This window comes from Chiloscyllium punctatum, chromosome 32 (assembly GCF_047496795.1).
Source record: "Chiloscyllium punctatum isolate Juve2018m chromosome 32, sChiPun1.3, whole genome shotgun sequence".
In the NCBI taxonomy this organism is placed as follows: Eukaryota; Metazoa; Chordata; class Chondrichthyes; order Orectolobiformes; family Hemiscylliidae; genus Chiloscyllium; species Chiloscyllium punctatum.
In genome coordinates, this window is record NC_092770.1 from 35,695,796 (window position 1) to 35,708,508 (window position 12,713).

Here is a 12,713-nt window from a genome sequence, read left to right on the forward strand (position 1 = left end):
GTTCAGGTTTCAAAAGGTTTGTGGATGTACTTTGTGATTTGACAAATGATATGACGCAGTTCATTAGCACTAGGCCTAAATTTAATCTGATGCAACTCTGGCATAAATGTGGTCATTTTAGAAAAAGCAGTTCTGCTGTAATTTGCATTCAAGTGTACCATTTTACGTTGGCCACATTCTCTTTCGAGAACTATTTTGCTGGAATTTAACATGTATACCCAGGTTATACCTCCGTTATACCTAGTTTTCACCTCAAAGTCACCAATTTTGAGCAGAAAGCATTTTGGAATTTTCTATGCACGCTTGATGGGCTTATTTTCGAAGGTAAGAATTAATTGAGCATCTTATAAGATAATCACTGCAAAAGTTACAAAATTGGAAAATTGTAAAGAAATACATAAACAAACAAAAAAGTTTTCATGTTATTCTTTTGTGGGATATTGGCAAGGACAGCATTTATTACCCATTTCTCATCGCCAGTGAGAAGATGCCAGAGGAGTTTCTTGTACTACTGTAGTTGGTGTGTAGTTATAACAAAATAAAGATAATTATTGAGTCAATGTTCATTCTATTTACCAGCTGTTTGGTATGTTAACAATAATACTGACATCACCTAAATTAAGGCTTATTCATTTTTAGACTGGATGAAATGACCTGGAAGTTCAGATGCATCAAACACAAAATTCTGGTCGATCTTGACAGTGTGCATGTGAAAAGGAAGTTTCCTCTTGTGGAAGATTCTAGAAATGGAGGGTCATTTTAAAAATGGGTCAAACATTTAAAACAGAGATGACCTGAAATACTTTCTGACAGAGGGCATGGATCATTGTTTGCAGTGCCTTCCAAGGGAAGAAAGCTCAGAGTCTTTGAATCTATATAAGGGGGGGGGGGGGGGGGGTATGTTTGGATAGGATATAAGCAAAGGCTTGAAAGGTTATTGGGAGAGGATAGAAATGCGGAGCTGTCAGATTTATCATGATCTTATTCAAAGACAGAACAGATTTGCAGGGCTGAGTGGCTACTGCTGCTCCTAATTCATATGTTCACATATACTACACAAACCATTGCCAGCACATTTATATTTGGATCCAATGAAATCCAGACAGAGTAATTTGTATGTTATCTCTTTTAATAACTTTTTAAGTGAGACTCAATAATTCTACATCCTGATAGACTTTATTTGTCAAGTTGAGGTAACTCGGATATTAAAACAGTCAGATTTCTTACGGTTCTGTTCACAGTGAGGTGAGGCCACGCTGTTGCAAAGAAATGTGAAAGGTGCATATTCCCGCTGAAATGTTTTGAATACAAGTTTGTTCAAGTGTGCACAAAGACAACTAAAATAAGTGTCGATTGTTGATGGAAAATAAAGTTTTTCACCTGTTACAGACAGATAGAGAAAAACATTTGTTTCTCTCACAAACTACAGTTAACCCAAATACTAAAAATCTATGGAAATAACATGGACAAAATGGCTGCTTTGGCTGAACAGCAGCATAGAAGCATGCACCTAACATTGATTCTGAGTAAGTTTGAAACTTATCTATTTGCATAGACAAAGCTGTGCTCACATTATTTACCAAGTGTGCAGAAGCACATTTTCAATGAGTTAAAGTTTCTGAGCAGTTGTACAAAAAAAAGACTTAGGATCCGAGATACCTAAATTGGCTTTATAATTTGGGAACAACGAAAAAAATCTTTGCTTCCCTTTGAAAGGGAAGGCAAAATGTGTAGGTAATCTGGCCCTTGATATTATATAGGTGTATGATTCACTTGAACAAAAAATGAATTTCAAACCAAAATGAAAAACATTTGTGTTGCTTTTCCGATCACAATTGAGAAAAGAAACGCAAAGGTCGAGTTTGATTCTGATACTTGCTCATCATCAATCTGACAGAGGCTTATAAGGATTAAGCCCACAGTCAATTGGCTTGTGGTCTGACTGTTAAAGGATGTTCGAAACAATTTTGCAGTGGGTCATGTTGGGACTCATTATCTTGAATCACTTGAAATGAAACGAAGGCAAACAAGAGCAGTTGAAAGGAGAAGCGCATTATTTTCCAATCCCTTGCAATTGACAGATAATCAAGAACTTAGCACTATGGCTAAGGCTCCATTTTTGTCTTCCACACACTGTTCAATGCAGCATCACGTTGTTTTCATGTATCTATTCAAAAAATTTAAAACATGCATACTTATCCATCTTTTTCTGCACCAAATCCAGGAATTCATTACAGTACACAATATTGTCTGGTAAGCCCACATTAAAAGAATGATCTTTAGCCATGTGATTGAACAGAACAGCCCTGAATAAACAGATACAAAATAAAACTTGAAATATTATTTTTCACCCAGATCCTTACTTAACCTTGCATTTTTATAATGTCAAGCTCTATCAACATCGGCCATACTTTGGCTCACACTTTCTGTATGCTTCATTTCAAAATTGTCTCTCGTGATACAAAAACAAAAGTTGCTGGAAAAATTCAGCAGGTCTCAGAATGGGTTTGAGTTCTGAGGAAGGGTCACCGAAACTGAAGTATTAACTCGGATTTCTCTCCACAGATACTGCCAGACCCGCTGAGTTTTTTCAGCAATTTGTGATTTTGTTTTTGATTTCTAGCATTTGCAGTTCTTTTGGTTTTTGTTTATGTGCTCCACTCTCAAGAACAGGGTAAGGAGTCAGGATTGAAGTTGACATCGGTTGTAGTGGGAAATAAATGTGTGCTCTTGCTTGGCATTATTCTAAATCACACAAAAGCCAACGAGGTAACCAGTGTCAGCCCCAAACAAGTGTAATTCACGAAAATATAGTTTTATACATTGAAATTCTCAGTAATTAGTGAAATATGGTATAAACATTGCACGACAATTCAACAAATTAATCACAAATTGCAAACATTTTAATGTTTTCTAATATAAGCCTCAGCAAGGGGCTGCATTTGGCTTACCAAGGGTTACTAGTTACAAATGGTTAATTGGGAGAAAACACTGGACAATTTCATCAAAATCACTTCAAAGTTCCCACAATTAAAAAGCACAGCTGCTTCAGAAATTACAGACCTGTTTCCTGCAAATTCTTCACTACAAAACATACAGATACGGGCAAAGTTGCTGTCATTCCTTTCCTGTTGTTGCTGTTCCAAAACCTCTTCCTGTAAAAAAGGAAATAAGTCAGAAAAGCTGACCATGTTACATTTATCATAGAGAACAATGAGGGAATAAACAGACAAGATTAAGCAATCATAAAGCCATTGCTGTTTGGATAATATGGATATCTGGTTGTAATCAAATGTGTTCTTGCACATCAAAAACTGTAAGCACTGGAGAAACTCAGCAGCTTTGACAGCATTTGTAGAAATAAAAAGTTAAAATTGAACTTCATCAAAACTGATTGTTGCTGGGAAAAGTTGGTGTTTATGCTCATGATGGCTGGGACAGTGAATAGAATATATAGAAATGGTTCCCAGAGAGCGCGCGCGCGAGAGGCAGCGCGAGAGAGCGAGAGAGAGACAGTGCAAGAGAGCGTGAGAGAGAGAGACAGTGCAAGAGAGAGCGCGAGACAGTGTGAGAGAGCGCGAGAGAGAGAGAGAGAGAGACAGTGTGAGAGAGCGCGAGAGACACAGTATGAAAGAAAGAGCACGAGAGAGAGAGACACAGAGAGCGCACGAGAGCGAGAGAGAAGGTATAGATAAAGAGAGGAATAGATAAAGAGAGACAGTTCCTGGGAAGGGTGCTAACGAGAAGTATAAATAGTCGTGGGTTTGCTGTACTGGGAGCAACTCAAAACTGGACCTGGGAGTAGGGAGGATAATGAACACAGATGATGACTTTCACGCTGTAAAATTGTGAAACTCAAGATTAAGTATTGAAGCCTAAGGTACCACAGCAGAAGCTGAGGCGTTGTTCCTTCATCTTGCACGGAACCTCGTTGGAGCACTGTGGCAGGCCTCATGCACACCTTCCATGTGAAGCAGCGAATTACTTGCACCACTCAATCTAGTCTACTTATTCGCTGTTCACAATATGGTTTTGTGTACACTTGGAAGATTAAATTCAGTCTATGTGACAACTTCAACTTTTGTGTGTCCATAAAAGCAACCCTGAGCTTCCAGTTGTCCGTCAATTAAACTGTGTTTCCATGGCAATATTTCTGCCTCAGGTCAGCTGCAGTGCTCCAGCGAGGCTCAATGTAAGCTGCGAGAACAGCACCTCATTGCCCACACCTGAAATTTAAACATCCCGAGCAATTACCTCGAAGATCCACAGGTCAGAATAGCTATAGCATCATGATACACATCCTCTGCTATACATCTGGTCTTCAACAAATTGGACATTGAAGATTTGTGCCAATGTTACTAAATATCAGCTCGTTTCAATTGAGGAGACTCAGAATGATGTCAGAAACATTATGATTTCAGCCTCATTGTCCTTGACTGGACATAGAGCACTGAAGTTCAGAGCAGTCCTGACAGAGCTCTGGTATATCTATGTTTTATTCAATTAACCATAAAATGAAACCTTGTCAGGTTCCTGAATGTTCATAAAATGACTCCTGGGCACTAGTTGAGAAGTAGGGAAATTGTGTGTGTTCTGGCTTACATTTGTCTCACCAAGAATAAATGCTGAGGTCAGTTATTTGCTGGTTGTTCAACATGGTTTTTTTTCTGAACTCTATGTTTACCTGCATAACAATAGTTACAAGGAAGGTATTGTTTGTGCAGTGCTTTGAGGTGACATGGTTCTACATGAATTAAAGATCTTTCTTTTGTTTTCCATAATATTTGAAAAGCTCTAGAAATATAATACAAAACGCATATTTGAGACTTATGATTTTAAGTCTCTATTATGTTTTAGCATTTTTAGGAGCAAACAGAAATTAGTCCACAGGCTTCAGTCCAAAAGCTAGTGGATAACAGGAAATTCCTGTTATTTTAGGCTACACAAAAACAATCTTTTTTTCCTGACAAATTTGACATTTTGAACATCTGTAATATATTTTCACAGGAATGAAAGTTAATTTTTTTTCTTTTGGTGTAAATATGCTTATATGTAAATGATTGTGTTAACTTTCCTAATTATGTTTTGAACTGTAATTATATCCATCTGTGCTACTTGTTGGAATAGAAATGCTATTGTGAAATAAGAATACACCATTACATTTTTGCATCTGGCACACATTTCTAAACATAGCTTAAGATCTGAATCATGCTGAACTTCCAGAATTTGTACAGCACAACAGAAGGCCACAAGGCCTATCTTTTTGCACTAGCTCTTTAAAAGAAGTTCACCTTGTGACATCTCCCACTTCTCCCGGTAACCCCACACATTCTTCCTTTTCAGTCAACTATCTAACTCTCTTGAAAGTCTAAATTGTACCTGTCTCTATCAGTCTCTCAAGTCTGAGCCACTATGATTTGTTGCAGAAAAAGCTTTTCCTCACAACACTTAGGCTTCTTACACTTAAAATGTGTGTCATCTCAGTTTCTCTTATCTACTCTGTCTAGTCATGCTTTTAATGTCTGAGACAAATTCTGTGGGTAGGCATTTGCTCTGTTTTGCCCATAGAGTAGTTTTATTTATTAATAAACAACAACTAAGTAATACGTAGTGGAACTGAACAGAGAACATCAAAAGAAAAGAACAGGCTATTTGCACCACATCTTTCAAATTCTCAAGTATTCCAAATTGCTAAGCAGTCATTTACCTTTGAGAACTCAGATTGATTCGTGCATAGGAGGGGAGCACAAACAAGGAGATAAATTCAACCAGTTCTTCCTAGAATTGGCATGCAGTGGGTCCTTGATTTATGATCATCTGACTTACGAATGTTCACATTACGAATGTAATCCCAAATAGGGGTGTAATGTTAAAGACCTGACAAACAAACATTTCCAGTACTTATGAACAGCTGTTTCACATTGTCCTGCACCGTGTTCCGATTTGCATACAAATCAACTTGCACATGGAGTCCAGAATAGAACCTATTCGCAAAACAGGGAGTGCCTGGATATTCATTTGAAGAGGCAAATAATACTTTACCAATGCCTTGATTACTTCTCCTGGATTAGTGTTCAAACACAGTAAAGTAGGGCTTGAACCCAGGGCTGCCTGACTCACCACAGAGCTGAGGGTGGCCACACAATTGCAGTTTAAGTTGGATTTTATAATTTATTAGCAGTCAAAGAAAATTTGGCCCAGTCCTACTGCGCGGCATCTCTAAAATACATTCTCAATTGATCCTGTTAATCAACTCCTTCTATTACTGGGATTGTATTATAGACCCCGCAATAGTCAGAGGGAAATTGAGAAACAAACTTGTTCGGAGATCTCAGCCAACTGTAGGAATAATAGGGTAGTTATGGTAGGGGATTTCAACTTTCCAAACATCAGCTGGGACTGCCATAGTGTTAAAGGTTTAGATGGAGAGGAATTTCTTAAGTGTGTACAAGAAAATTTTCTGATTCAGTATGTGGATGTACCAACCAGAGAAGGTGCAAAACTTGACCTACTCTTGGGAAATAAGGCAGGGCAGGTGACTGAGGTGTCAGTGGGGGAGCACTTTGCGGCCAGTGACCATAATTGTATTCATTTTAAAATAGTGATGGAAAAGGATAGACCAGATCTAAAAGTTGAAGTTCTAAATTAGACAAAGGCCAATTTTGACGGTATTAGGCAAGAACTTTCGAGAGCTGATTGAAGGCAGATGTTCGCAGATAAAGGCACGGCTGGAAAATGGGAAGCCTTCAGAAATGAGAGAACAAGAATCCAGAGAAAGTATATTTCTGTCAGGGTGAAAGGGAAGGCTGGTAGGTATAGGGAATGCTGAATGACTAAAGAATTTGAGGGTTTGGTTAATAAAAAGAAAGAAGCATATGTCAGGTATAGACAGGAGAGATCGAGTGAATCCTTAGAAGAGTATAAAGAAAGTAGGAGCATACTTAACAGGGAAATCAGGAGGGCAAAACGGGGACATGAGATAGCTTTGGCAAATAGAATTAAGGAGAATCCAATGGGTTTTTACAAATATATTAAGGACAAAAGGGTAACTAGGGAGAGAATAGGGCCCCTCAAAGATCAGCAAGGCGGCCTTTGTGTGGAGCCACAGAAAATGGGGGAGATACTAAATGAATATTTTGCATCAGTATTTACTGTGGAAAAGGATATGGAAGATATAGACTGTCGGGAACTAGAAGGTGACATCTTGCAAAATGTCCAGATTACAGAGGAGGAAGTACTAGATGTCTTGAAACGGTTAAAGGTGGATAAATCCCCAGGACCTGATCAGGTGTACCAGAGAACTCTGTGGGAAGCTAGAGAAGTGATTGCTAGGCCTCTTGCTGAGATATTTGTATTATTGATAGTTACAGGTGAGGTGCTGGAAGACTGAAGGGTGGCAAACATGGTGCCACTGTTTAAGAAGGGTGGTAAAGAATGAGCAATGGAATGAGCTGCCAGAGGAAGTGGTGGAGGCTGGTACAATTGCAACATTTCAGAGATATTTGGATGGGTATATGAATAGGAATGGTTTGAAGGGATATGGACCGGGTGCTGGCAGGTGGGATTAGATTGGGTTGGGATATCTGGTCGGCATGGATGGGTTGGACCGAAGGGTTTGTTTCCATGCTGTACATCTCTATGACTCTAATTGAGCCTTACAGGTTCTTTGCTTCAACATTTCTCCAGTTACTTTTAAAAGAGATTATAAATTCTCCTCGTATAATTATAGCAGAGCCTGAAGTTGCTGCAATGTGACATGATAAACAATAGCCATCATGGGATTAGGATGTTGGGGCAGGGGGTCAGGGTAAAATTGAGGGAAGGAAGAGAGTGAGAGACACACACCTGCAAATTCACTGCAGGTAAATAATGGAAGTGTTCCCGCTGATGAGTGAATGGGGATCAAAGTGAGGCAAAGCTAGAAGAAATAAAGGGGAAGGGAAGAGGAATATTTTTCCAAGAGCTATTGGACGAATCTAAATTTCCTGGAAATACAGAGCAGAATTTAGTCTTGGTATTAGATAATCAGCACCAGTCTCCAGATGGAGAAAACATGACAGATACAAATGCCCATCAGACAGTTCGTGGGACTATACCAGGCTTTCCTAGGATCCAGGATTCCAGAGGCATGTGTCCCACACAGAAGACCTATAATCAAAGGCTTGCAGTTCTCCATTGCGGGCAGAGGTAGTTGCTGAGGAAGACAAAAAAAAAAGAGACTTGGGAACTTTAGTTCAGGATGCTCTTATGGATAACATGCAGGTTCAGTGGCAGTTGGGAAGATAAATATGATGTTAACATTCATGTCTAGGAGGGTAGAATACAAGAACAGAGATGTGCTGTTGAGGCTGCATTCTATGCTTATACCGACAGCTGTGTCTAGGCCCCTTTGACTCTCACAATCAGTAATCACAGGCTTCCATTCTCTTTGTCACTGAAGAACTTTCAGTAGCTGGAAATGACTGTCTTCCAAAATTTATTTTGAGAGTGGCAATCATTGTTCAAAACGCAAATCAAAATTAAAACCAAATTTCTGTGCATGAGCTTTAAATGTAACTGAGCAGTTTAAATGCCAGCACGAACTCCAAAATTTTTCAATTAAATTTCTTTACCCTTGGACGTAACCCCTCAAAACTTCAGGACTGATGGTCAACCGTATTAAATTTATCAAACATTAACCATGCCTCGTAAGCTTTCAACAAGTCATCCTTTTTGAAAACGTCTATAAATCATATTAAAATCTCTAATCCAGCTCTGGTATTCAAGTCCGTTAGGTGCAGTTCCAAAAACACTGGACTTCTAATTTTACTTTGTCCTACTAAAGATAAAGCTAAAATCATATCTTGCTTCTTCTTAGTTACAGAAGTCACAGAGTTCACATCTCCACCTCATTCTTCCATTACTTTTATGGCTCCAATTCCAAACCTTCTAACGGATAAACATAACTGGTGTTTTGCAACACGACTCAACCATTTCACTTTAAAATGCTGTGCTGCTGCCAGAAACAGGAATTACCTTCTGCTTTATTTTCCCAGCTGAAAAGATGGAGGTTAATCCTCTGCTACTATGTTTTGTTCACGAATACACACATCATGAATTAGGCAGCAAAAGGCTTTCAGGGATTAACAAAAGTTTGTCTGTAAACCTATAGCACAGTATAAATTTTAGTTTCCACCTTTCACTTCTGGACTTATAGGAGAAGAGGTAGGGTGTTAAATCAAAATGATGTTTGGATGGAGAGAATATGAACTCCAGCCGTGTGGGGCCCACCTCTCTCCAAAAACTTTGATGGTGCTTGGTGGACACGGTGTACTCTCTCTCCAAGGATACAACTGTAGCAGAAGAAAGGTAGGCTGTCATGATTTATCACCTCCTCAGTGACTCACTGCCTGGAAGAATTCAGATGTTAAATACAAAATCCAGTGACTTCAGTCCTATGAACTCTCAATCAATTCTGGAGTACATGTGTGCCTTAGTGGGATGTGCATTTCTGACTAACATGGATGCAGGTGTAGTACAGAAATTTAAAGCAAAGGTACCACTGTAATCTGACAGTTTAACTAAGATAAACAGATGAAAATATGGGGGGGATTTATTAACTGAAGTAACTTAAAGAAAGGTGCATAGTTACAAAAGTATCAATGTTGCTATTTTTCATATTGTTACATATTGAGTCAGCACTGCTGAGTATTTACAGAGCTTACTTCAGAACAACAGTGTTTTGATTCTGTTTTTGTTTTAGAGAATTTGGTGATGGAATATCTTAAGGTTTGTGGTTTGGAGGTAGGTTTGGTCGAAAAGCTGTTGATCAAGAATCTCAGAATTGGACAGTGAGGAAGGTTATCAAAGGAAAGTTGGGTGGAGAAATGGCAGATGGAGTTTAATTTGGCTAAGTGCAAGGTGATATATTTTGGGAGGCCAATTCCAAAAGGAAAGTATATTGCAAATGGCAGGACACTTAAAAATACTGATCAACTGAGGGATCTTGAGGTGCAAGTCTATAGCTTCCTAAAAGTGGCAAGTTGGTAAGGAAGGCGTATGGCATGCTTGCCTTTATCAGTCCAAACATTGTACAAAAATTGGCAAGTCATATTGCAATTACATAAAACTTTAATTAGTACACATTTGGAATACTGTGTGCAGTTCTGGCCCTCACACTATAGGGGGGTGGATGTGGAGGCTTTGGAGAGGGTGCAAAAGAGGATATTGCCTGGATTGGAGTGGATTAGCGATAAGGAGAAGTTGGACAAACTTGGATTGGTATAAAAAGTTAAGAAAGGCATGGAAAGGATGGATAGTCAAGAGTCTCTTTCCCAGGGTGGAAATGTTAAATACCAGGTAGCATGTATTTAAAGTGAGAGGGGGAAACTTCAAGGGAGATGTGTAAGGTAAGATTTTTACCTGTCATAGGCACCTGGAACACACTATCAAGGGAGTAATTAGTAGCAAATCTGATATCAATGTTTAAAAGGCATTCAGATAGACATGTGAGCAGGCAGGGAATACAGCAATACGATCCATGGTGCAGGCAGATGGGATTAGTTTAGAATGGCATCATGGCTGGCAGAGATAGTGGGCCAAAGGGCCTGTTCATGTACTGTACTGTTTTATGTTCTGTGTAACACAGAAAACTCAGGAGTTAATTTGTGCATTGCATTGACCCCAACAGGACCGTGATAACGTCGAGAACAATTTTTTAAAAAAAATCAAATTCATTGATAGAGACTTTAGCTGTTTTTTAAAAAAGATTCAGTAGCATAACTTTTTATGTCCACCTTAGAAAATAGATAGCAAGTTGGTTCAAGTCTCAACCCAAAAAAATGACAAATGAGCTAGTGGAGCACTCTTGCAGTACTGCATTTAGAGTGTCAACCTATTTTTTTTTGTATTTGAGTGTTTGGCATCCGTGATGAACTTACAACCTCTTCAGAGGTAACAGTGCTCCAAAGTGAGCCAGGGTTTGCCATCCAAAGTTGAGTACAGTTCTGAAATATTTCCTGTAGAAACATTTGTTTCTTCAATGTGAGATCCATATACACAAATGTTATCATACAGGGGATCAGTTAACTACAGAGTGTACTTACAGTTGACACCCAATCCAGAAGTGCACTTTCTTCAGTGGCGATGGGATAACCACCAGGTACAAGACAAGCTAGTTGTAGCACCCTGAAGTGCAGTTGTGACCAACATAAATGAGGGATCAAACAGATGCTCCTTCTCTCCCAGGTCATCTCAGAAACAAAACACTATCCATGTAGACAAGCAAAACAGTGGCAGCTTCAGTCATACAGTCACAGATGTACAGCATGGAAACAGACCCTTCGGTCCAACTCGTCCACGTTGCCCAGATATCCTAACCTAATCTAGTCCCATTTGCCAACACTTAGCTCATATCCCTCTAAACCCTTCCTATTCATATACCCATCCAGATGCCTTTTAAATGTTGCAATTGTACCAGCCTCAATACTTCCTTCGGCAACTCATTCCATATATGCACAACCCTCTGCATGAAAAAGTTGCCCCTTAGGTCCCCTTTATATTTTTCCAGTCTCATCCCGCTTTCTTTCTGGACTCTCCCAACCCAGGGAAAAGACTTTGCCTATTTATCCTATCCATGCCCCTCAATTTTGTAAACCTCTCTAAGGTCACCCCTCAGCCTCCGACGCTCCAGGGAAAACAGTGTCAGCCTATTTAGCCTCTCCCCGTAGCTCAAATCCTCCAACCCTGGCAACATTCTTGTAAATCTTTTCTGAACCCTTTCAAGTTTCACAACATCCTTCCAGTAGGAAGGAGACCAGAATTGCATGCAGTATTCCAAAAGTGGCCGAACCATTGTCCTGTACAGCTGGATCATGACTTCCAAACTCCTTTACTTAATGCTCTGACCAATAAAGGAAAGCATACCAAACACCTTCTTCACTATCCTGTCAGTTTTGGGCTGCACACCTCAGGAGGGACATACTGGCACTGGAGCGTGTCCAGCGAAGATTCACACAGATGATCCCTGGAATGGTAGGCCTAACATACGAGGAAAGGCTGAGGATCCTGGGATTGTACTCATTGGAGTTTAGAAGATTAAGGGGAGATCAAATAGAAACTTACAAGATAATACATGGCTTGGAAAGGGTGGACGCTAAGAAATTGTTTCCGTTAGGCGAGGAGACTAGGACCCGTGGGCACAGCCTTAGAATTAGAGGGGGTCAATTCAGAACAGAAATGCAGAGACATTTCTTTGGCCAGAGAGTGGTGGGTCTGTGGAATTCATTGCCGCGGAGTGCAGTGGAGGCCGGGACGCTAAATGTCTTCAAGCCAGAGATTGATAAATTCTTGATGTCACAAGGAATTAAGGACTACAGGGAGAATGCGGGTAAGTGGAGTTGAAATGCCCATCAGCCATGATTAAATGGCGAAGTGGACTCGATGGGCCGAATGGTCTTACTTCCACTCCTATGTCTTATGGTCTTACCTGCGACTCCACTTTCAAGGAGCTATGAACCTGCACTCAAAAGGTCTCTTTGTTCAGCAACACTCCCTACCATTAAGTGTACAAGTCCTGCTAAGATTTGCTTTCCCAAAATGCAGCACCTCGCATTTATCTGAATTAAACTCCATCTGCCACTTCTCAGACCATTGGCCTACCTGATCAAGATCCTGTTGTAATCTGAGGTCACCTTCTTGGCTGTCCACGATACCTTCAATTTTAGCATCGTCTG

At 39.8% G+C, this 12,713-nt stretch overlaps 1 protein-coding gene across 1 annotated transcript in view; it reads right to left on the reverse strand.

Moving 5' to 3' along the window:
• The window catches only part of znf277 (zinc finger protein 277), a 68,024-nt gene that overhangs the window by 30,192 nt on the left and 25,119 nt on the right, over positions 1-12,713 (reverse strand). Inside the window, exons 5-6 of the mRNA XM_072552081.1 lie at positions 3,064-3,155; positions 2,196-2,306 (exon numbers count right to left, since the gene is read on the reverse strand). Of these exons, the coding sequence (XP_072408182.1) occupies positions 2,196-2,306; positions 3,064-3,155 (203 nt within the window). The remainder of the gene's footprint in view (positions 1-2,195; positions 2,307-3,063; positions 3,156-12,713) is intronic.